Here is a 26098-nt window from a genome sequence, read left to right as displayed (position 1 = left end):
AGGGGCTGTCACAGTACAGAAGCTCCGCCCACTTCAGAGGGTCATCCCGGCGCGTGCAGAGCGGAGAGGCAGAGAGACCCCTCCCCCGACTCTGCTGCTGCTCGGATCATCTCCCCGGACCTCCTGTTACTGCTGCCCCCGGCTCCGGAGCGCCCCCAGCGGTGAGTGACCCCCGCCGAGCCCCTCTCTGTCCCCAGCATGTGTGACTGCCGGAGAGTCTACCACCACTACACACCCCTCTCTCTATAGCAGCACCTCCTGTCCTGACCCTGTGTGACTGCAACTATTTACACCCCTCCTTGTGTCCCCCTCTCCCTATAGCAGCACCTCCTGTCCCTTCTGTGTCCCCCTCTCCCTATAGCAGCACCTCCTGTCCCTTCTGTGTCCCCCGAGCCCCAGGATGTCTGCTGGAGAGTCTCCCACCACTCCATACCCTGCTCCTGTGCCCCCCACCCCTCTCCCTATAGCAGCACCCCTCTGTCCCTCCATCCCTCCCTTGTGTGCCCCCCCCCCCCCCCCCCCACATCATCTGTGTCTGCCACTATGATTGCCCCTATGCCCTCTCCCCTCCAGATCCCACCATGACCCCTGGTGTCCCCTAAGCCCCAGCATCTGTGTCTGACAGTCTCCCACCACTCCATACCCTGCTCCTCTGTCCCCCACCCCTCTCCCTATAGCAGCACCCCTGTCCGTCCATCTCTCCCCTCTGTGCCCCTGAGCTCTCTCCCTATAGCAGCTCCCCCCACCCCCTGTCCCTCTATCAATCCGTGTGCCCCCCCCCCCCCAGCACCTGTGTCTGCCACTACTACTAACCCCCCCCCCCCCCCCCCCCCCAGCAACTGTGAGTCTGCATCTACTACCAAACCCCACCCATCCCCCTATAGCAGCACCCCTCAGTCACTCCATAATCCCCTGCCCCCCCCCCCCCCCCTCTGTCCCCTCCACCACTCCATGTGTACCCCCAGCATCTGTCTGCCACTATGAATAACCCCCATGTGGCATTAAGCTCTATACCTTCCATATCCCTGCCTGTAATGTGTGCCCAGCTGTTCTCTACTGTGCAGATACAAGTGCCCAGCCTCCCAGCTGTGGTGGACTACATGTACCAGTGTGCTCAGCTGTGGTGGACTACATGTTCCAGCTTGCCTAGCCTATGCCAACCTCTTAGCTGTGGGGAACTCCATGCGTCAGCTTGCCCTGCCTCCCAGTTGTGGTGGACTACATGTACCAGCTTGTGTAGACATCTGGCTGGCAGATCATGCTGGCACTTGTAGTTCAGCTCCCCCTTCCATGCTCTTTGCCTGTGGCATGTGGGGAGGCAGGATGGGGTTAATCACCGCTGTGTATGTGTGACCCGATAACCCTTATCAGCTGGCTCTGCTGCCAGGTGGGCACTGTGCCTGGCTGTCAGTTGCTGGTAGTCACACTGGGGGAGCTGTGCCCAGCTGTATCAGCTGCTGGTAGTCACTCTGGGGGCAGCTGTGCCCGGCTGTATCAGTTGCTGGTAGTCACTCTGGGGGCAGCTGTGCCCGGCTGTATCAGCTGCTGGTAGTCACTCTGGGGGCAGCTGTGCCTGGCTGTCAGCTGCTGGTAGTCACTCTGGGGGCAGCTGTGCCTGGCTGTCAGCTGCTGGTAGTCACTCTGGGGGAGCTGTGCCCGGCTGTATCAGTTGCTGGTAGTCACTCTGGGGGCAGCTGTGCCCGGCTGTATCAGTTGCTGGTAGTCACTCTGGGGGCAGCTGTGCCCGGCTGTATCAGCTGCTGGTAGTCACTCTGGGGGCAGCTGTGCCTGGCTGTATCAGCTGCTGGTAGTCACTCTGGGGGCAGCTGTGCCAGGCTGGGCTCTCTAGCATGGGGGGGGGGGGGGTCACTGGTGCCAGCTGGGAGGGCAGGATCTGCCTGCTACCTCTGGACTCTGCCAGTCTGCTCTCTACTCTAGAACTCTCCTGTAACTTTCTCCATGCTGTAATCTGTCCCCAGCGGCGTCTCCAGGGAGTCAGAGGCTGGCAGCTGTCGGGCATTTGGGTGAAACCTCTGCCAGTGTGTTGGCTGGCTCTGTGTGTAAATGCTGGTAGATTATCTGTCTGCGTTTTTTTGGGATAAGCAGCACAGGCGACATCCTCGTCTTGCAGCTGTGTGTTCCTGCCAGAGGCAACAAACTCAAGTTAGTGATTGCTAAATGCCCCTCAATGCAGATGGCTCCACTCAGCGTAGAAATCTCTGCAAATTTCCCGTTTTTTTAATCCTTGAGGTTTTTTTATATATAATGCATCAATTCTTTAAACATTTTTAAAGAGAAATTGTAATTAGAGAGGGATATGAAGGCTGTCCTACTTTCAGTTCTATTTAATACCAGTTACCTGGCAGCCCTGATGGTCTGTTTGGCTGCAGTAGTGTTTGAATTACACCAGAAATAAGCATGCAGCTAATCTTGTCAGATCTGACCATGTCAGAAACGCTTGATCTGCTGCATGCTTGTTCAGGGGCTATGGCTAAAAGTATTAGATGGAGAGGATCAGCAAGATGGCCAGGTAACTGGTATTGTTTAAAAGAAAACCAATATGGCAGCTATCATATATCTCGTTAAGTTGTCCTTTATACTGTAACAAGTACCCTCTAACTGAAGTAACCCCTTCAAGTAAGTGTACAGTGTTAGGGTGACACAGGCTGTACCCCAAGGCCTCAATATATGGCACATTTAACACTAGGGTCACTTGATACGTTTAAACAAAGTATAACAAACCGTCTTTGAGAAGTTATTGAGGTGTTGTTGGGTTTGTTTTTGTTAGGAATTTTCAGAAATCTCTCACTGAGGTTGTGTATCCAGGAGTATAAGGTTGCACCAGGGCACACCATGTACCCTGGTGCAGCTACCACCTTGCACCCCTGGATGCACACACCCTCAGTGAGATTTCTGCTACCACCTCAGTAGTGGGCACAGGCTTTTGTAAAGGGGTATAAAGCATAATCATGGGGAGGGGGGTCAGTCTCTGATTCTTGAAGCCCAGGTAAAGGTGGCCCTATAGGTTTCCATCGCTACCCAATGTGGCACACGGATCGCTTGCTCTGCTCGGAATCTGGTCAGTGAGTTCGGCAGCACTGCACAGTACCGCCTCCCTCGTGTATGATCAGTACTATCATTTTATTTTTTTCTTTCACAAATTAAAAATTCTGATCACTGTGGCTTGTCCTAGAGAACTTGTAGATTCGATCAGTCTGCTGGTAAGATTGCTGCATGTGTGGCCAGCTTTAGTCAGACTGAGGCCCTTCTAGCTTTTTGTAAGGAGCACAAATGTGATGCATGTACCCCAATATTACTCAGATTGCTGAATGCCCCTTTAGGCACATGTGCTGAACCTGGCTAAAGAGAAATCTGACTTTTTTTTTAGTGTGTGTGTGTGTCACTGCCCTGTCCTCTGTACCTGTCTGCTGACCCCTTGATGACCCCCAGCCTGTCTCTGCTGACCTCCGGCCTGTCCTCTGTACCTGTCTGCTGACCCCTTGATGACCCCCAGCCTGTCTCTGCTGACCTCCGGCCTGTCCTCTGTACCTGTCTGCTGACCCCTTGATGACCCCCAGCCTGTCTCTGCTGACCTCCGGTCTGTCCTCTGTACCTGTCTGCTGACCCCTTGATGACCCCCAGCCTGTCTCTGCTGACCTCCGGCCTGGCCTCTGTACCTGTCTGCTGTTCCCTCGCTGACCCCTCCATCACCCCCCTGAGCTCGCTGACCCCCGGCCTGGGCTCTGTACCTATTGGGCTCTGTACCTGTCTGCTGTTCCCTCGCTGACCCCTCCATCACCCACCTGAGCTCACTGGCCCCCGGCCTGGGCTCTGTACCTGTCTTCTGCTCCCTCACTGCCCCCCCCGGCCTGGGCTCTGTACCTGTCTGCTGTCCCCTCGTTGACCCTGTCTGGTGTGAGGGGCCCCAGCCTAGGCTCAGTAGCACGGTCTGTACCTGTCTGCTGCCATGGAGAAGTCGCTGCTCTCCCCCAAATATTTCCCTGTAACCAGGCAGATTAGTAAGGGCCCTGGCCTGGGGCCAGCTGCCTCGTCACTGGAGCGCTGACGTCACGCCTGTCACCTAGTTACTGTCGGCACAAACTTTTTTATCAGCTGGGAACAGCGTGGCCCCTGTGCTGCCGTTTACTCACGCAGTGTGCGGCGCCCCACTTATCTGGGATTTCCCCCCTCGCGCCCCTGGGAGCTGCCACATGTGCAGAGGCCAGGCCCGGCTGAGGGGAAACTCTGCAGATTGTGACTCATTCTGGTGCTGATCATTGGAAGGTCTCGGTTTATGTCATTCTGCCCACAGACTTCCCAGACTCGTTTATATAGATTTGCCCTCCAGTCATCTCCAGACGAGCTGCATTTTCCACGCTGAGCTGAACCATCTGTGTAGCTGCTGGTTAATTAACCAGCTGCCAGCTAATCTGCAGCTGCTGGGTGTGACTGGCTGAGGGCTGCTGCACACCAAGAGCGCTTCTGAGTGGTTTTTAGAACGCCAGTGCTTTGAAAAGTTCTTGGCTAATGTATTTGAATGGGATGGAGCTCACGAGAGCGATGTTGGGTTTTTCTCCCAAACGCGGGTCCTGCAGCATTTCTGCTGATTTCTGAGGCGGTTCTACCTCAATGTTAAGTATAGGTAAGTGGAAAAAACGCTCTGAAAAGCACTAGATCAGAGCGATTTTCCAAGCGTTTTTGTTACAGAAGCTGTTCTCTACTGTAACAAAAATACAATCCGCTACACAAACGCTCCCAAAATCTCTAGGCATGGTTAGAAAATCGCTAGACACGTGCCTAGAAAAATAACTTCAAAAAGTGCTGAGCATTTGCGATCACACTAGACTTTTGGCCATATTAAGGTACACGTACATCTAGCGACTTGGTGGCCAATCGATTAGTGCATTCCTGATCGATGCGACCGATGTCGGGCCGAGCACGTCTATCGGACATGCTGCAAGATGTTGGGTCGAGTGTGTGCGGTTGGTATCGGTATAAGCAACTAAACCCTCGGCGGTTTCTCCCCAGTTTATAAAGGTGCCTGTCCTGCGTCGTCACGGTGCCTGTCCTGCGTCGTCACGGTGCCTGTCCTGCGTCGTCACGGTGCCTGTCCTGCGTCGTCACGGTGCCTGTCCTGCGTCGTCACGGTGCCTGTCCTGCGTCGTCACGGTGCCTGTCCTGCGTCGTCACGGTGCCTGTCCTGCGTCGTCACGGTGCCTGTCCTGCGTCGTCACGGTGCCTGTCCTGCGTCGTCACGGTGCCTGTCCTGCGTCGTCACGGTGCCTGTCCTGCGTCGTCACGGTGCCTGTCCTGCGTCGTCACGGTGCCTGTCCATCTTCTGAATCCCCCCGCACTTCCATTAGCCCTATACAAGCTACCAGCGCACATGTGGCATCACCCAGCAGCATGTATAGGGCTATTGGAAGAGCGGAGACTCTGCAGACGGACGGGCGCAGTGACACAGGACAGGTAGTGTATAAATGCACACATGTACAGTTAGGGCCTGTACACACTGCTGCGCTTTTAAAGTTGCATGCATTTTTAATTGTAAGGTCTCTTGAAAAATCATGAAGACCCGTACACACTGGTGCAATGTGATTTTTACTATTTTCATGAAGGCTTTGCGATTTTAAAAAACTCAGCACAAGCGCAGCAGTGTACAGGCCCTTATGCACTAGGGAGCAGCAGCGAGGCGGGTTAGCAGATTCCAGAGAGATTTCCACATTAAATTGATCGAGAATTAGTCTTCAGTGTATGGGCAGCTGACAGATCTCTCTCCAATCAGAGATTTGTGTCTTGGTCAGATCTGCCCATAAATCGCTAGATGTTGGTCTAATCAGGGCTGTGGAGTCGGTACAAAAACCATCTGACTCCACAGCCCTTTACAGATGGCCACCAGATTTTAACATCACAGATCTGTTAAAGGGATACTGTAGGGGGGTCGGGGGGAAAATGAGTTGAACTTACCCGGGGCTTCTAATGGTCCCCCGCAGACATCCTGTGCCCACGCAGCCACTCACCGATGCTCCGGCCCCGCCTCCGGTTCACTTCTGGAATTTCAGACTTTAAAGTCTGAAAACCACTGTGCCTGCGTTGCCGTGTCCTCACTCTCACTGATGGCACCAGGAGCGTACTGCGCAGGCACAGTATGGTCTATGCCTGCGCAGTACACTCCTGGTGACATCAGGGGAAGCGAGGACACTGCAACGCAGGCGCAGTGGTTTTCAGACTTTAAAGTCGGAAATTCCAGAAGTAACCCGGAGGTGGGGCCAGAGCATCGGTGAGTGGCTGCATGGGCACAGAATGTCTGCGGGGACCATTAGAAGCCCCGGGTAAGTTCAACTCATTTTCCCCTGATTTTCCCCCCCCCCCCCCCCCCCGTGTCCCTTTAAGAGGGATAGTTTACTGCCACATACTGTGCTCTATCTGGCGTGTGAAAGTACATATGGTAACTGTCATGTTTTAGTACACAAATGAGGACTGTACATGGGGAGGGCGGGGGTCTGTTGAGCTAGCCCCACATTGAACACTGCTGCCACCACACCTGACCACTCCCTTTCAAGCGAGCTCTGTGTGTGACAGTCTTGGTCAGAAAGTAATTGGGGCACCTTAAAGGACATTTTGAAGTGAGAGGGATATGGAGGCCGCCATATTAAAGTATTAGAGGCAGAAGAGCAGCAGGAAAGCCAGGCGATATGCATTGTTTAAAAGGAAATTCATATGGCAGGCTCCATATCTCACTTCAGGTGTGATTTAGGCCCCTTTTACACTTGTCCATTGGGTTACACAGTTGTACCACAGGGCAACGTAACAAGCAACAAGGCCTAGCCTACTTGCCATGGCGAGGTTTCTGGTGCGCCGCTGCAAAATCGGGATTGCATTACTATAGGATTTACACAGCAGAAGTCATTGGAGTCAATGGGTGAGGCATACATTTTCCCCGTGTTCCCCTTTTCATGTTGGCCGGCCCTGTGCTGTGCCTCACGTATGTACGGTCTGTGCTGCGCCCCCCACATTATCTAACTAGTGACGGGAGTATTTGGTTACCGCCATGCAGTGTTGCCCTTATTAGCAGAGCTGACCCTCTATATATAGCCGGGTCCCCTCTGGATATGCTTAGCCACACTTGCTAAAATAACCCTGTACAGCTCTGACGAGCCGGGTGATACCACTGTCCTGTGGGGGAGGGGGCGACCTGTACAGCTCTGGCAAGCAGATACCACTGTCCTGCACAGGAGAGGGGGGACCTGTAAAGCTGATGAGCTGGGTGATACCACTGTCCTGTGGGGGAGACCTGTACAGCTGACAAGCTGGGTGATTCTACTTTCCTGGGGGGGGGGGGGAGCAAATTCCATTGGGAAGGACCACCATCTAAAACTCCAATGACCGCAGTGCACCTGCTGAACAAATGGTTGTTACATAGACCTATCACTTATTGTAACTTTTCTACTTGTCTTTAAAGTACACTGAGGGCCCTTTCACACCAGAGGGCTTTTTCGGCGTTTTAACGCCATGGCTTAAGTTGGCGTTTTCCTAGGTAAAATGAAAGTCAATAGACTTTCATTTTACCTTTCACATCTAACGCTGCGTTTTGGAGCGTTGCGTTTCAACGCTCCTAGAAGCTTTTTTAGGGCTGACCGCAGCGTTTCTCATTACAATTGATACTAATGTATTGGCGTTAAACGCCTTAAAAACGCCAGCAGCCAAAACGCAGCGTTTTAGCCTTTTTACTGCTGCCTGTAGTGTGAAAGAGCCCTTAAAGTGACAAGAATACGTTGGCTGCAGTGGCGTAACAATAGTCCCTGCAAGGGATGCAGCCGCAGGGGGCCCTTAGCAGGAGAATCCTGGGGGGGCGGCTGCGTCTCTTAGGCCCTCCAGGGCTCTTTTTAGGGGCGGTGATGGAGGCTTCCTCATCCTCAGATTTAGCACTGGCAGCCTCTAAACATTGACATGGGGGTCTGCCAGTGCTTGATCCCTGAGGCTTAAGATGGCCACTCACTATAAAGTTTGATTAAAAAGTACTGGATTTTCAGAAAAATTGGCTTTCTTAAAACTTTTTAATATTCTATGAAAATTGAATGTCAATTTCTATCTCCAAGCAATTTTCTTACTAATTTTTTCATAATTGAAAAACTGGATCCTTTTATTGAAAATTAAGTGATTGTTGGTGGCCATGTTTAGGAGGATTGGGGGGGGGGGGGGGGGGGGGGACCTCATTGGTATCCAATGGAGACCTGTCTGGGATGTAGAGAAACTAATTTGTCACTTTTATGGGAAAAGCCAATTTTCTCCGGCTCCACCCTCCGGCGTGCCGGCAGCTCCACCCGTCCTCACCGGAGACGGAGCAATTTGTTGGGTGGTTTATAAGATGTGACAATTACATGTTTGTATTGCAATAAAACCCAGCCACCACCTGCCTGTAACCCTGGTGTCTCCTCGCTCTGTGGCACAGCACCCTGCAGGAAGCTGGCAGTCCTATGGCACAGTGCCCCCTGCTGGAAGCAGGCAGTGCTGCATCTGATAGAGCTGTGTGGTGACCCTGCTGTCTCCTGTTGCACAAGCACCCCCTGCAGGAAGCAGGCAGTCCTGCGTTGCTCTGATAGAGCTGTGTGGTGACCCTGCTGTCTCCTGTGGCACAGCGCCCCCTGCAGGAAGCAGGCATTCCTGCGTTGCTCTGATAGAGCTGTGGTGACCTTGCTGTGCAGTTGCTGTTTTCCCACCTAATCTGGAGATGGGCAGCCTGCTGTTACCATATGGAATATTGCACAGATCCCGCAACCTACACCAGCCCCAGCTGGAATACCGGGCAACTGCCTAGGGCAGCACGTCAGCTGTAGGGTCCCTCCACCCACAACTAAACAGGAGGAACGCTTGTAGATATTATCTATAAGCAACTCAAAACCTTACTACCAGCTGCTGTGTATGGAGATTTGCATAATGACCACAACTCTCCTAGCAGAATCTTTCTGCATGGGGTTTGTATGTTCTCCCTGGGCTCCTCCCACATACCAAAAACCTGGTCGTAAGCTTCTTTCCTAAATTAGCCTTTGTGTGTGGTAGGATTATAGTGTGAGCTCCTCTGAGGACAGTCAGTGACATGACTATGTACTCTGTAATGTACTGCAGAAAATGTCCGTGCTATATAAATGATATGTGGGGTCATGGTGGTGACGTGTTTCGTGCCATCTACTCTGAGTTGGGCAGATATTTTGGGAAGTTGCTGTCATACGGTAAGCGTATCCCCTGAGCAGAGCAGCCTGTACTATGATTTGGGTGACAGCTGTGATGTCAGGAGTAGTGCTAGGCTGGCCAGGATCTCCTGTAACTCCAGTGGTAGCAGAGTCCGAGGCTTGCAGGTATGTGAGTCGTGTCTGACTCTTTGGGACCCCTATGGGCCACAGCACGCCCCTCTATACCCTACTGCCTGACCCCCCCCCATGGGCCACAGCTTGCCCCTCTATACCCTACTGCCTGACCCCCCCCCCTATGGGCCACAGCTTGCCCCTCTATACCCTACTGCCTGACCCCCCCCCTATGGGCCACAGCTTGCCCCTCTATACCCTACTGCCTGACCCCCCCCCTATGGGCCACAGCTTGCCCCTCTATACCCTACTGCCTGACCCCCCCCCATGGGCCACAGCATGCCCCTCTATACCCTACTGCCTGACCCCCCCCCATGGGCCACAGCTTGCCCCTCTATAGCCTACTGTCTGACCCCCCCCCATGGGCCACAGCTTGCCCCTCTATAGCCTACTGCCTGACCCCCCCCATGGGCCACAGCATGCCCCTCTATACCCTACTGCCTGACCCCCCCCCTATGGGCCACAGCTTGCCCCTCTATACCCTACTGCCTGACCCCCCCCCATGGGCCACAGCATGCCCCTCTATACCCTACTGCCTGACCCCCCCCCCATGGGCCACAGCTTGCCCCTCTATACCCTACTGCCTGACCCCCCCCCCCTATGGGCCACAGCTTGCCCCTCTATACCCTACTGCCTGACCCCCCCCCATGGGCCACAGCTTGCCCCTCTATACCCTACTGCCTGACCCCCCCCCTATGGGCCACAGCTTGCCCCTCTATACCCTACTGCCTGACCCCCCCCATGGGCCACAGCATGCCCCTCTTTACCCTACTGCCTGACCCCCCCCCCATGGGCCACAGCTTGCCCCTCTATACCCTACTGCCTGACCCCCCCCCTATGGGCCACAGCTTGCCCCTCTATAGCCTACTGTCTGACCCCCCCCCATGGGCCACAGCTTGCCCCTCTATAGCCTACTGCCTGACCCCCCCCCCCTATGGGCCACAGCATGCCCCTCTACCCTCTACTGCCTGACACCCCCCCTATGGGCCACAGCATGCCCCTCTACCCTCTACTGCCTGACACCCCCCTACCCCCTATGGGCCACAGCATGCCCCTCTATACCCTACTGCCTGACCCCCCCTATGGGCCACAGCATGCACCTCTAAACCCTACTGCCTGACCCCCCCCTATGGGCCACAGCATGCACCTCTACTGCCTGTCCCCCCCCCCCCCCCACACACACACCATGGGCCACAGAACGCCCCTCTATCCTCTACTGCCTGACCCTCAGGAACCATAGCATGCTGGGCTCCTCTATGCTGTACTGCCCCTCGCTTGTCCCAAGCGTGCAATCTGATTGGGAAATGCTAGGTACTCTTAAAGGGAACCTAAACTGAGAAGAATATGGATTTTTCCTTTTTAAATAACACCAGTTGCCTGACTCTCTCCTGCTGATCCTGTGTCTCTAATACTTTTAGCCACAGCCCCTGAACAAGCATGAAGATCAGGTGCTCTGACTGAAGTCAGACTGGATTAGCTGCATGCTTGTTTCTGGTGTGTGATTCAGCCACTACTGCAGCCAAAGAGCTCAGCAGGACTGCCAGGCAACTGGTATTGTTTAAAAGGAAACCTCCATATCCCTCTCAGTTAACCAGCTGAGCGGAACACCGCCAGCGGCTGCCGCTCAGGCCCTGCTGGGCCGATTTGAATGAAATAAAAAGCAGCACACGCAGCCGGCACTTTGCCAGCCGCGTGTGCTGCCTGATCGCCGCCGCTCTGCGGCGATTCGCCGCGGCGAAAGAGGGTCCCCCCAGCCGCCTGAGCCCAGCGTAGCCGGAACAAAAAGTTCCGGCCAGCGCTAAGGGCTGGATCGGAGGCGGCTGACGTCAGGACGTCGGCTGACGTCGATGACGTCACTCCGCTCGTCGCTATGGCGACGATATAAGCAAAACAAGGAAGGCCGCTCATTGCGGCCTTCCTTGTTTATTCTGGGCGCCGGAGGCGATCGGAAGATCGCCTCCGGAGCGCCCTCTAGTGGGCTTTCATGCAGCCAACTTTCAGTTGGCTGCATGAAATAGTTTTTTTTTTTATTTAAAAAAAACCCTCCCGCAGCCACCCTGGCGATTTAATCAGAACGCCAGGGTGGTTAAGGTTCCCTTTAAGCTGATGGGACACTGTAGGGATGATTCCATAAGTGTGCTGTTTGCAATGCAATTTTCTGCAGTTTCTGCGCTTGCTGGATTTTTCATGTGACAAAGTATAGGAACGCAGGAAAATTGCAAAGTTGTGTCTGGGGTTTTTTTTTTCTCTCCCATCAGAAATCGCAAATGCATCTTAATCATGTCCTGACCACGTCCGCACCTATCCAAACTCTGACCTCATACTAGTGCTTCCAGCCCCTGCCTGATCACCTTCAGGTCCGGTGCCTGACCTTTCACCTAAGCTTGACCTTTTCAACCAGTCTCATGATGTGCTGGTTCACACAGGGACACCTGTAGTGAGCATAATCTGGAGGCTGCCATATTTATTTCCTGTTAAACAATGCCAGTTGCCTGACTGTCATGCGATCTGTCATCAGTGTCTGAATCGCACACCTGGAACAAGCAAGCAGCTAATCCAGTCACACTTCAATCAGAGCACCTGATATGCTGCATGCTTGTTCAGGGTCTATGGCTAAAGTTATTAGAGGCAGAGGATCAGCAGACAGCCAGGCAACTGGTATTGCTTAATAGGAAATATGGCAGTTTCCATATCCCTCTTGCAGTTGTCCTTTTTTAAAGGAGCATTTCAGTGCTTGGCTGATCGCTGGCGGTGACTATGAACTCTTAGGGTGAGCCATAACCCACTTTTATATCTGCCCTGCCGCCCCAACCCTGTGTGCTGTACCAGCTGCCTATCTGTTGGACGTGTCCAGATAATCTCTTGGCTGGATGTTGGGGGTCCCCTAGATAAGTGATCTGCAAACTTGGTTCTCCAGCTGTTACGGAACTACAAGTCCCACAATGCATTTGCCTTTATGAATCATGACTGTGGCTGTCAGACTCTTGCAATGCATCGTGGGACTTGTAGTTCCTTAACAGCTGGACGGCCTAGGGCAGATCACTGCACTAGGGGGTGTGTCCCTGCATTGTGGGGGAGCCTCCATCTGGAATGCATGCAGAGTGACTGCTGGGACAGAACGGGATCAGATGCACTCCTGTATTGATTGGCCCGGCTCTGAGCTGCATACAATTTGCATGCACGTTGGAATTGGGGCTGTGGACATCACTCATCGCAGAATTATTATTATTGCAGAATGCAATTGCCTGCAATTTTATGGCACAAATGTTCAGCTTTTGCGTTCGGGGGGAATGAGGATTGCATTGCTCATGAAACCCTGCATGCAATTTATGCAAATGCCACACCCTGCAGTGACCATTCCCTCCTAGGCTATTCAGCGGTGCGCGGTGTAAATGCTGCTCTGGGCTTGCCGCACAACCTATGTGGCAGGTTTGGTATTGCACTGAATGTTACCACAAAATGCGCACATTAACCTGTAGAGGGAAGCATGCTTTCATGGACCGTATGCAGCCGTAACATGCAGCGTGGCTTTTCAGTGCATTCCTGTTATCCAGGGAGCTCCATGCAGCATCCTACTATGGACATGGCCATCGGCAGTCATTGTTACTGACAGCAGAGAGATGAATCGCTCCAGAGTCAGCCAGCCCTTAATGCTAGCGGAGAGACAGAAGCCTACACCTGGGTCATATTGGAACCTGGTGAGAGTGGCTGAAGGGCTAGGAGTATAAGCCTTGTAATGTGGTGGTTGTGGCCACCTGTGCAGCTGTACTGGCAGTGTCTGTAGACAGGTCCTCTTCCCGATGGCGTGTGTGGTTCCTGGAAGACAGAAGCCTCCAGCTGCCGCTGTTTAAAACTTGAAGGGGTTAAGAATCTTTCCATAGGCTCTGGGCTGCTGAGTGACGTAGAGTTCTAAGCTCATTAAGACCTGACTGCAGGATTATGCTATACTTTAACCCTGAGGCTGCCATGATGGGACAGATTATGCTATACACTAACCTTGTGCTTGCTGCTGTGGCAGCCATGATGGGACATGGTGGTTGTGACTCTACAATGCGCCCCCGCCCCCCCTGCAGGTAAATGTCAGATTTTATAAGAAGCCAAAATGCAACTTAATTAATAAGTGCATGGGTTAATAGATTTTGATTGACAGCTGATTGGGGGAGAAAGGGCTTATGCTAGGGAATTATTTATTATATATGAATTAGTATTTATATAGCGCCGACATCTTCCGCAGCACTGTACAGAGTATATTGTCTTGTCACTAACTGTCCCTCAGAGGAGCTTGCAATCTAATCCCTACCATAGTCCTATGTCTATGTATGTATCATGTAGTGTCTGTATGAATGTATTGTAGTCTAGGGCCAATTTTAGGGGGAAGCCAATTAACTTATCTGTATGTTTTTGGAATGTGGGAGGAAACTGGAGTGCCCAGAGGAAACCCACACAGACACGGGGAGAACGTTCAAACTCCGTGCAGATAGTGCCCTGGCTGGGATGCGAACGGGAGCCCAGCGCTGCAAGGCAAGAGCGCCAACCACTACGCCACCGTGCTGCCAACTATTCGTTTTTCCGCTCTATTTCCCGTTAAATTCTCATCTTTTATCACTTTCCACTCCTATCAGAAATTGAGCGGTAAAACCAATTGGAAGTGAAATCTGACATGTCGGAAATTATATATCAATCTGCTGCAAAAACGGGCCTATTTACCTTGTGATCGGTGACTATAAAGCTTTTGACACTTGAGGTGAGAGTTATATGGTGGCTGCCATATTTATTTCCTTTTATCAATACCGGTTGCCTGCCAGACCTCCTCATCCTGTCTCTCTAATACTTTTAGCCACAGCCCCTGAACAAGCATGCAGCAGATCAGGTGCTCGGACTCAGGATTTGCTACCTTAGCCATATGCGCTTGTTCCTGGGTTTTGACTCGGACACGACTTATCAACAAAGATCAACAGGGCAGCCAGGCAACCGGCATTGTATACAAGGAAATTAATATGGCAGCCTCCATATCCCCCTCATCTCAGATTCCCTTTAAGGCAGTGGTGGATCATTGTGGCCAGTAAGACGTCTGCTTGGAATTGGATCAGTCAGATGCATTTCTTGCCCTTTCAGCTGAATACCAAACTGCATACAATTTGCATGCTAGTATGAATTTGTGCTTTACTGACCTCTGTACAACGCTCTGCAGCTGTTGCACTGTATTGCTCCTTCCCAGATTTGCTCCATGAAAACCTTACTGGTGTTACCCCAGTATGTAGCTTATTTCATAAACTGGTACTGTACAGCCCCGGAGAAGTGAATCCTGCATTCTACAATCTATCTGAGGATAATTCTGTAGCCTGACCCCTGGAACATGCATGGGACATAAGACATGTGATCTTTGGTTATAGCCTAGCCTTGGGTAGTGAGCAGACGGACTGTCGGCTGGATGGATCTGTGATGCTTGCTCCCATCTATAGACTGAAATACAGCTGTAGAGATTCCCCCACTTCCCCCTGAGAATGCTCAGACTTTACTTCATGAAATGACGCGCTGTGACGGTTCTCAGAACAAACTCATTAGACTAGTTTCGGCTGACCGGCTGGTTTTAGGTTGAGCATTTGCTGGTTCTGGGAAAGGGGCAGCAGCTGGATGGGTCTGTGCAGGTTATGATTCTGGGAATGGGGCGGTCGGGTCTGTGCAGGTTTTAGGATTCTGGGAATGGGGCAGCAGCTGGCCGGGTCTGTGCAGGTTTGCTGGTTCTGGGAATGGGGCAGCAGCTTGCTGGGTCTGCAGGTTTGCTTATTCTGGGAATGGGGCAGCAGCTGGTCGGGTCTGCAGGTTATGATTCTGGGAATGGGGCAGCAGCTGGTCGGGTCTGTGCAGGTTATGATTCTGGGAATGGGGCAGCAGCTGGTCGGGTCTGTGCAGGTTATGATTCTGGGAATGGGGCAGCAGCTGGTCGGGTCTGTGCAGGTTATGATTCTGGGAATGGGGCAGCAGCTGGTCGGGTCTGTGCAGGTTATGATTCTGGGAATGGGGCAGCAGCTGGTCAGGTCTGTGCAGGTTATGATTCTGGGAATGGGGCAGCAGCTGGCTGGGCCTGTGCAGGGTTTCTGGGAATGGGGCAGCAGCTGGTCTGTGCAGGTTAGGATTCTGGGAATGGGGCAGCAGCTGGACGGGTCTGTGCAGATTCTGGGAATGGGGCAGCAGCTTGCTGGGTCTGTGCAGGTTTGCTTATTCTGGGAATGGGGCAGCAGCTGGCCGGGTCTGTGCAGGTTATGATTCTGGGAATGGGGCAGCAGCTGGCTGGGCCTGTGCAGGGTTTCTGGGAATGGGGCAGCAGCTGGCCGGGTCTGTGCAGGTTAGGATTCTGGGAATGGGGCAGCAGCTGGACGGGTCTGTGCAGATTCTGGGAATGGGGCAGCAGCTTGCTGGGTCTGTGCAGGTTTGCTTATTCTGGGAATGGGGCAGCAGCTGGCCGGGTCTGTGCAGGTTATGATTCTGGGAATGGGGCAGCAGCTGGACGGGTCTGTGCAGGTTTGCTGGGAATGGGGCAGCAGCTGGACGGGTCTGTGCAGGTTTGCTGGGAATGGGGCAGCAGCTGGACGGGTCTGTGCAGGTTTGCTGGGAATGGGGCAGCAGCTGGACGGGTCTGTGCAGGTTTGCTGGGAATGGGGCAGCAGCTGGCTGGGTCTGTGCAGGGTTTCTGGGAATGGGGCAGCAGCTGGACGGGTCTGTGCAGGCTTGCTGGTTCTGGGAATGGGGCAGCAGCTGGCTGGGTCTGTGCAGGTTATGATTCTGGGAATGGGGCAGCAGCTGGTCTGTGCAGGTTATGATTCTGGGAATGGGGCAGCAGCTGGCTGGGCCTGTGCAAGTTTGTGGATTCTGGGAATGGGGCAGCAGCTGGCCAGGTCTGTGCAGGTTTTAGGATTCTGGGAATGGGGCAGCAGCTGGCTGGGCCTGTGCAGGTTTTCTGGGAATGGGGAAGCAGCTGGCCGGGTCTGTGCAGGTTTGCTGATTGTGGGAATGGGGCAGCAGCTGGCCAGGTCTGTACAGGTTTCCTGATTCTGGGAATGGGACAGCAGCTGCCCGGGTCTGTGCAGGCTTGCTGGTTCTGGGAATGGGGCAGCAGCTGGCTGGGTCTGTGCAGGTTTGCAGATTCTGGGAATGGGGCAGCAGCTGGTCAGGTCTGTGCAGGTTTGCGGATTCTGAGAATGGGGCAGCAGCTGGCTGGGCCTGTGCAGGTTTTATGAATGTGTATTTCTGAACACACTTCCTGCTGCACAGAAGGGCTGGCTGCCAGGTGGTGCTGCTATAAAAAGCTGCTGGGGAGAGGCGGCGAGGTACGGTATGTGCAGTGCGGGCAGCTGTCCGTGCCGGGTGTCCGTGCATGATGGCAGTGTATTGTACCTGCTGTACTGTGCCTGGCACATGCCAGCCTGCAGGAGGGTACCAGGGATGTGACCATACACTGCCCAGCACATGCCAGCCTGCAGGAGGGTACCAGGGATGTGACCATACACTGCCCAGCACATGCCGGCCTGCAGGAGGGTACCAGGGATGTGACCATACACTGCCCAGCACATGCCGGCCTGCAGGAGGGTACCAGGGATGTGTCCATACACTGCCCAGCACATGCCAGCCTGCAGGAGGGTACCAGGGATGTGTCCATACACTGCCCAGCACATGCCAGCCTGCAGGAGGGTACCAGGGATGTGTCCATACACTGCCCAGCACATGCCAGCCTGCAGGAGGGTACCAGGGATGTGACCATACACTGCCCAGCACATGCCGGCCTGCAGGAGGGTACCAGGGATGTGACCATACACTGCCCAGCACATGCCGGCCTGCAGGAGGGTACCAGGGATGTGTCCATACACTGCCCAGCACATGCCAGCCTGCAGGAGGGTACCAGGGATGTGTCCATACACTGCCCAGCACATGCCAGCCTGCAGGAGGGTACCAGGGATGTGTCCATACACTGCCCAGCACATGCCAGCCTGCAGGAGGGTACCAGGGATGTGACCATACACTGCCCAGCACATGCCAGGCTGCAGGAGGGTACCAGGGATGTCCATACACTGCCCAGCACATGCCAGCCTGCAGGAGGGTACCAGGGATGTGTCCATACACTGCCCAGCACATGCCAGCCTGCAGGAGGGTACCAGGGATGTGACCATACACTGCCCAGCACATGCCAGGCTGCAGGAGGGTACCAGGGATGTGTCCATACACTGCCCAGCACATGCCAGCCTGCAGGAGGGTACCAGGGATGTGTCCATACACTGCCCAGCACATGCCAGCCTGCAGGAGGGTACCAGGGATGTGACCATACACTGCCCAGCACATGCCAGGCTGCAGGAGGGTACCAGGGATGTGACCATACACTGCCCAGCACATGCCAGCCTGCAGGAGGGTACCAGGGATGTGACCATACACTGCCCAGCACATGCCAGCCTGCAGGAGGGTACCAGGGATGTGACCATACACTGCCCAGCACATGCCAGCCTGCAGGAGGGTACCAGGGATGTGACCATACACTGCCCAGCACATGCCAGCCTGCAGGAGGGTACCAGGGATGTGACCATACACTGCCCAGCACATGCCAGGCTGCAGGAGGGTACCAGGGATGTGACCATACACTGCCCAGCACATGCCAGCCTGCAGGAGGGTACCAGGGATGTGTCCATACACTGCCCAGCACATGCCAGCCTGCAGGAGGGTACCAGGGATGTGACCATATAGCATGCCCAGCACATGCCAGGCCTGCTGGGGGAGGTAAAGGGGACCATACACTATATATTGTCAACTTCTAGGTGTGGGGAAGTGGCTGGGTAAGCTATTAATACACTCACAAACATTATATATGGTAACTGGTATGCATGTTCAAAGAGATTGACGCTTTTATTTTTTTTTTTTTATTCATAAAACTGGTATGTGCACCCAATCGTTTCAATTTTAAATGGCCAATTTTACCTCTATGTAGTATGAGAGCTGCACGATCTGCTCATAGTAGTCAATGCCGCCTGACCCTCCTACTACATGGAGGCAGTAAAATTGGTCAGTGATTGGCCAATCCTAATTGAAAGTGTGCCAGGCCTTAGTCGTCGTCAGTTGTGGATGAGTTAATATCTGCTCTGTGGCAAGAAGCCGGTATTGCTGCTCCTGGTGTAACCATGGCTCTTTGGGACCACAATGCCTGTGTTTTGGGAGAGCTGTGTGGGGACCAGGTGGTGTGAATTTCTCATGTCTGGTTTATGTGCTGGTTCTAGTCTAGTGTTCATATTGGTGTAGTTGGCATATTGGAGGTGCCATGACCTTTTATAAGGTACAAACACAGAACATTTATATCGTGCTTTTCTCCTGGCGGACTCAAAGTGCCAGAGCTGCAGCCACTAGGATGCGCTCTATAGGCAGTAGCAGTGTTAGGGAGTCTTGCCCAAGGTCTCCTACTGAATAGGTGCTGGCTTACTGAACAGGCAGAGCCAAGATTTGAACCCTGGTCTCCTGTGTCAGAGGCAGAGCCCTTAACCATTACACTATCCAGCCACTATGGAAAAGGTACACATTGAGCAGCACTGGGAAACTGCCAACTGCTGCTGTGACCGGATACAGGGCTCCTGACCATCTGCCCCACACTGGCCCTATACACAGCTACACATGGCTCTTGGCCTAGTAAAGTTTTTACAAAGTTTGCATAAGGCACCCCACAGCCATAAATACAAGTAGGAGGGTCCTTTGATTCCCATGTATCAGGGCTTCGTATGAATGCCACGACTGGACAGAACTCCTTAGGTTCAGCTCAAAGTGCTACTAAAGACTTTAAATAACCAGCGAGTGTGTGTATAGACCATATTAAAGTTTGTTGTAATGTTTCCTTTTTTGTCTTTGCAGTGATTCTGGAGAAGATCTGTCCTAGCCATGGCAGACCAAGGAAATAACAAAAACTGCTCTTCCAAAGCCTGTAGCGTCTTGACCTGGGAGCAAGTAGATCGCCTGAACAGCTTCCTGACGGAGGTGGTCCCCATCCATGGACGTGGAAACTTTCCCACCCTGAAGATGACCCTGAAGGACATTGTGCAGTTGGTCCGCAGCAAACTGGAGGATGCTGGTATCAAGGTCAGGGATGTCCGGCTCAACGGTTCTGCGGCCAGCCACGTCTTGGTGAAGGATAACGGTCTTGGCTATAAAGATCTGGACTTGATATTTGGTGTGAACGTGTCTTCAGAGGCAGAGTTCCAGCTGATGAAGGACGTGGTCATCGGTTTGCTTTTGAACTTCTTGCCTGATGGGGTCAACAAAGAGAAAATTAGCCCTGTGACCCTAAAAGAGGCCTACGTGCAGAAAATGGTGAAGGTGTTTACGGACAACGACCGCTGGAGCTTAATATCCCTCTCCAACAAAGATGGAAGGAACATTGAGCTAAAATTTGTCAACTCCATCCGCCGGCAGTTTGAGTTCAGCGTGGATTCTTTCCAGATCATCTTGGACTCTCTTCTCTTCTACCATGACTGCTCTGAGAACCCCATGTCTGAACACTTCCACCCCACGGTTATTGGGGAGAGCATGTATGGTGACTTTGAAGCTGCGTTTGGCCATCTTCGCCACAAGCAAATAGCCACCAAAAATCCAGAGGAGATCAGAGGTGGTGGCCTCATGAAGTACAGCAATCTGCTGGTGCGTGACTTTAAGCCGGCAGATAAGGAGCAGATAAAGTCTTTGGAGCGGTACATGTGCTCCCGGTTCTTCATAGACTTCTCGGATATCTTTGAACAGCAGCGGAAACTTGAGTCCTACCTCCAGAACCACTTCATTGGTGAGGAGAAGAGCAAGTATGACTACCTTATGATCCTGCGGCGAGTGGTGAACGAGAGCACGGTGTGTTTAATGGGACACGAACGCAGGCAGACCCTAAATCTTATATCTCTTCTGGCCCTCAGGGTGTTGGCAGAACAGAACATTATTCCAAATGCCACCAACGTCACATGCTACTACCAGCCTGCACCTTATGTCAGTGATGCCAACTTCAGCAATTACTACATTGCCAACACCGCTGTCTCCTACAGTCAGTCCTATCCAACATGGCTTCCTTGTAGCTAGAAGCTCCCTACTCTGACTGTGGGACGGTGGACCCTTGACTTTAAAAACTGTGGACAACTGTTGACCCGTGCTGAAATGTGGCCAGGGCCCAATCTCTTGCAAAATATTTGGCTCCTGTGCCCTCTGCCTCTTGTCTGCACCAACATGAATGTGATATTTGTATCTGTTACCTTTATTACTGTGAGTCTAACTCCTGTCCAGTTAAGCAATGGTGGTCTTGGTCTGTGGACCCTCTATGGAGATGTGAAGGCCATGGCTTTTTTTTTTTTTTTTTTTTTTTAAACCATTCAGTGTTGACCCTTTAGGCAAGCTGAACGCTAACAGGGTGATATTGAACTCTGTAAATGGCTTGATCTAAAATTATTTGTTTTTGGTTTTTCCCCCAGTCTTATAAGGGATTTGGGCTTTTGTGGGTCTCAGACCTTTTTTTGAAAAAAGAAAAAAATCATTCGAAAAAAATATTAAAATTGGAGACATTTTTGTTGAGGAAAAGTGAAAAAAAAAAAACCTGAAAAAATGTAAAACAAAAAAAGAGAAAGTATTGGAAAGTGATTTTTGTGTTGTAGGTGAGGGTTCGTCAGAGCAGGAGTTTTTTTTTGTTCTATGCAATATATATATTTGTTGCATTTATTTATGTTTGGAAGAGTGTGCCTTATTGCCCCGCCCAGTGCTAAGTATTGCTCCGCCCTCTTTAGGGGGTTTATTGTAGGACTGCGCAGGGGACAAGTCTAGATTATATATATATATTCTTTTTGAATCTTGGAAAACTGCCCAATACTGGCTTTAGTTTAAGGGGTTTTTTATTTTTTTTTTCCCCTCTGGTGTCACGAATGATAGTGTAAAAAAATTATTATATAGAGGTGTTGGGTTAAGCGTGTAATTTACTGAAAAAAAAATTAAAGCTAAAATTTGCACTCTGTGGGTCGTGGAGCAGATTTCGATTTAAGCTGTGAATCTTCAATTGTGGAGGTGGTGGAGGAATCTCTGTGCACAACATTTACATTTTATTTTGCATGCCCATTAACCTCTTTGCTCACTTCATTGTTTTACAGTCTGATGCGATAAGTCTGACTTGTCACACTTTTTTGCCATAATGCAGGCCTGGCTTCTGTGCCCGCTAGGTTTGGGTCATGCTAGGCAGACTTGGCAGATTTGGCTTCCTTGCCCGATAGGTTTGGGTCATGCTAGGCAGACTTGGCAGGTTTGGCTTCCTTGCCCGATAGGTTTGGGTCATGCTAGGCATAATTAGCTGGCTAAAAAAAACATTCCTTATTTTGAGTGGTCTTCTCTGAACTAAATAGTGCTCAACCTAAGTAGTCCATCTGTTTGGGGTATCTGGCAATAACCAGCCAGCCAGAGTCTCCTGCCTCCCCATAGCTGTCTGGTTATTGCCATAACCCCCAGTTGTCAATCTGTTTGGGGTAGCTGTCCATAGCTGACCACTGTTCTGGTGCTAAAATTCATCCTTTCAGATGTGATCATGTTGCATCTGGTAATCAACACAAGTAATGCTGTTGTACATTCAACTTCAAAACACCCCCCACCCCATTTGCCACCAACGTTGTAGAAGTTTGGCATATTTCATACATCATGTTCTCACATGAAGTTTGTCCCACCAGCCTCTGCCCAAAACCAGCCGTGACTCACGTTTGGCAGCTGGCAGATTACAGGGACAAATATTTAGTGTGCCTTAATATCACCACTCCTCCAAATCCCGCTTCCTGGTAGGCTGAGGGGCCTCATGTGCAGTCTGCGCTGGCCTGAGTAGAACTTTCTAATGAAGTTCTCAGGTTTGTGAAGAGATGGGTCTGTCCAGAGAGCCTCACCTACAGTCGCTACCCGATCATTGGTGCCACAATCTGCTGCAGGACCTGTGACCACACTTTGGAGGCATCCCTGACAATTTTGGTGCAAGTTTTTGGGCTATCACCTCATCCGATGTCCCTGGACCAGGCATGCGGAGGCTGGAGTGTTGCGCTCATGCCCTGCATGCTTGTTCCAGGGCAGCAGCTTGCTGGGGTGACAGCCCTGGATGTTACAATCTCTAGCTGGAAGCACCATGCTACTAGACTAGCCTTCAATCAAGCTTGCATGCAACTTGTAAGCGGCTTGGAAATGGGTCAATCAGACAGGTAGTTGATGTGATTTGTCCCTCTTTCTGGCTGCCTACAATTTGTATGCAAGCTGCAGTTGGGCTCTTGCAGGCCATCCTTTATACTTCAGCTCACTTTATTGCTGAGTTTGGTATCTGGTCAATTCTGCATGCTGCCTCCACCTACTATTCTGGCAGGGAGTGGCCAGTAGACAAACCTGCAGTCCATTGTGGGATATCAGAATTGGAGATTGTCAGAGATGAAGTTCTGGGATGATGAAGTATTCTGTAAATTCATCCAAATTGAAATTGATTGGGTCCTACCAGTGTGGAATTCAATAGGTCAATTTTCAAGCTACATAAAACCACAGGCACTAGTCTACTTTAGGGCCCCCACGAGGAAATCCCATAGGGAGATTCCACTAATGTGATTGGCTTGACCCTCTCGAATCTCTAGGTTTCAGATCGGTTGTAGTAAGCGATGCCCACATTACTTGGCCAATCACAACTCTTTGTGCTGTGATTAGAGAACTGTTCCCTATGAGGTTTCCTGCTGGTTCCTCTAGACTAGTGCCATTGCATAGAACATGTGCATAATCCTGCATTTACTCATTTGCATCTAATCAACCATCCCTGGTCAAGTGTACTCTTCTGTGAGGTGCCTACCAGTACAGAGGGTCTCCTGCTGTGCCTTATAGGACTTTGTTAGGAACTTATTATTTTGGAAGGGATTGGCCAATCGCAGACCAATTTTTCCACCTCCATGTAGTATGAGGGTTTGCTCATTCATACTACATGGAGGTAATAAAATTGGTCTGCGATTGGCCAATCATAATTGAAGTGTGTGTATAAGGCTTGACTTGCCACCTCCTGCAGTAAAGCAAAGTGCTGTCAAGTCTGTCCTCACAAGGGATGATTTGCAATGGTCTTCCATTAGTCCAAAGGCCAACACCTGTCCTAACTTCCTCCACTACTCAGGTCTTCTCTGCTTGGACATCTGCAGGCCACCTCCAAACCTCAGGGAAATGCTGGCCTTTATATTGGAGGAACTTGTGTAGACTCTCAAGCCTATAGATTGCAGATAACTGGGAACTCCTTTTCCTGTCCCTCTCCCCAAATCCTTCTTGGTTTTCAGGTTTATACACCTGAAACTGGGAGCCTGTGCAGCAGGGGGCTGTCAATCTGTCTATGCCTGCCCCCCTGGGGTTGCCTCTGGCCAGCTTTGTTCCTATTCCAGTCTGGTGGTGATGCCTCAAACCACCTGTACCTCCCCACCCCAACTGTTCCAGTCTCTCCAGGCCTGCAGGGATTCCTCCAGCCACTTTCACATGAACCTGTAACATTGCCAAAGCTCCAGTCATAAGTGCTCAGGAATGTTTTACTCCATGTATCTGTGCTGCACACTGAAAATAAATCTTGACCTATTGGACTCCTGTCTGAGTGCTGTTCTTATTTCTGGGACATGGGGGGGGGGGGGATTGTAGATAAAGCCCTCTCTGCTTTTGGCACAACCACCTGCTGGCCTGGAACAAGTGTGGCGATTGGATGATTTAATTGGTGGCATACTTGTTCCATGGGGTGGGGTCGCTGGGGGGAGGGATTTATGCAAAGATAAAAATTGCAGCCGAAGATGTAGATATTTAAAATTGAGCTACATCACTTGGTATTGGGAAGGGTTGGTCACTGAGATGCAAATGACTGAGTTGCTGCAGGATTATGCAAATTTCATTCATTGACTTTCAGTTGGGCCATTTTCAAGATGCATAGATTTGCACAGTCCTGCAACAACTTAGAATTATTTGCATCTAGCGTTGGTGGCTTCAGGGCCCGTTTCCACTTGTGTGGTGGGAATCGCCACGGAAAAAATCTGCATGCGAATGTATGCAAATTTTCATGCAAATTCGCATGAAAAACTATGTATGCGAATTTAACCATGGCAGTACCTGTGTGCTTTTCCATTGTTTCTATGTGAATATGCATGAAAATGTGCATACCAAAACCACATGCAAATTTCCTTTTAACCTCCTGAGCGGTATGGACGAGCTCAGCTCGTCCACCGCCGGAGGCTGCCGCTCAGGCCCTGCTGGGCCGATTTTCTTCAAGCAGCAGCGCGAGCTGCGGCGCGAGCAGCGGCGAAAGAGGGCCCCCCTAGCCGCCTGAGCCCTGCGCAGCCGGAACAAAAAGTTCCGGCCAGCGCTAAGGGCTGGATCGGAGGCGGCTGACGTCAGGACGTCGGCTGACGTCCATGACGTCACTCCGCTCGTCGCTATGGCTACGATCTAAGCAAAACAAGGAAGGCCGCTCATTGCGGCCTTCCTTGTTTATTCTGGGCGCCGGAGGCGATCGGAAGAACGCCTCCGGAGCGCCCTCTAGTGGGCTTTCATGCAGCCAACTTTCAGTTGGCTGCATGAAATAGTTTTTTTTAATTAAAAAAAAACCCTCCCGCAGCCTCCCTGGCGATCTCAATAGAACGCCGGGGAGGTTAAATACATTGTATGCGAATCGCATAGCGGTATACGAATTCTGATGGCTCTGCCATGCAGTTTTTATTTTTTTATTTTTTTCCTGCACAGAAAAACTCAGGATTTCTGACAAGTGGAAACAGGCCCATCCACTCGTATTGGTTATGTGAATCTGCATGCAGAATTGCTGTAGTGGAAACAGGCCCTGATTAGTAGTGAGATCTGCAGCAATCGGACTGTGAGAAACCTCCAGATGGAAGGTGTCAGATTCTGGTCCCTGTGTGATTATGATTAGGACTGTGCTTTCACTGATTGCTCTAGATCAGTGATGGCTAACCTTGGCACTCCAGCTATGACAAAACTACAAATCCCATCATGCCTCTGCCTCCCCGAGTTATGCTTACAGCTGTCAGAGTATTGCAATGCCTCATGGGACTTGTAGTTTCACCATAGCGGAGTGCCAAGGTTAGCCATCACTGCTCTAGGTAATAAAGGGAACCCGATGTGAGACCTATGGAAGCTGCCATATTTCTTTCCTTTTTAAATGATGCCAGTTGCCTGGCAGCCCTGCTGATCTTTCTTGTCAGTAGGGTTTAAATTGCACATCAGAAACAAGCATGCAGCTAATCCAGTCTCCCTTCAGTCAGAGCACCTGTTCTGCATGCTTGGTCAGGGGCTGTGGATAAAGTATTAGAGGCAGAGTATCAGCAGGACTGCCAGGTAACTGGTATTAAAAGGAAATGGCAGGTTATATAACCATCTCACCTTGGGTTCCCTTGAAATATAAAGTAGAACTTCAGCCAGAACTGTATTCAAGAGGATTTTACTGAGCCTCTCGCCCTCCTGTACTGACTGATGGGATAGCCGTGTGTGTGTGTGTGTGTGTGTGTGTGTGTGTGTGTGTGTGTGTATATATCACACACTCACACACACTGCCAGTTGCCTGGCTCACTCACACACAACTAAAGAAAAGCTCAGCAGGACATACACATGGTGCCAGAGCCTTGGAACAAGCATGCAGCCATAGTCACAGGATCTCATCTGCATGCTCATTTCTGGGCCAGTGACTTCTAGTATTAGAGGCAGAGTGTCAGGAC

At 51.6% G+C, this 26098-nt stretch overlaps 1 protein-coding gene across 2 annotated transcripts; it reads left to right on the top strand.

The window, feature by feature from the left end:
- On the top strand, positions 1 to 23968 carry TENT5C (terminal nucleotidyltransferase 5C). Of its 2 annotated transcripts, none has more exons than XM_068270996.1 (2): positions 1 to 161; positions 19242 to 23968. In XM_068270996.1, the coding sequence occupies exon 2, from the start codon at positions 19269 to 19271 to the stop codon at positions 20445 to 20447; it is 1179 nt and encodes a 392-aa protein (XP_068127097.1). In that variant the 5' UTR covers positions 1 to 161; positions 19242 to 19268; the 3' UTR covers positions 20448 to 23968. The 2 variants fall into 2 exon arrangements, with proteins under 2 accessions (XP_068127097.1, XP_068127098.1); XM_068270997.1 differs by lacking the exon at positions 1 to 161 and adding an exon at positions 9279 to 9356.
- The last annotated feature ends 2130 nt before the right edge of the window (positions 23969 to 26098 follow it).

This window comes from Hyperolius riggenbachi, chromosome 2, assembly GCF_040937935.1.
Source record: "Hyperolius riggenbachi isolate aHypRig1 chromosome 2, aHypRig1.pri, whole genome shotgun sequence".
Lineage (NCBI taxonomy): Eukaryota > Metazoa > Chordata > Amphibia > Anura > Hyperoliidae > Hyperolius > Hyperolius riggenbachi.
This window is presented reverse-complemented; position numbering and strand designations above follow the sequence as displayed.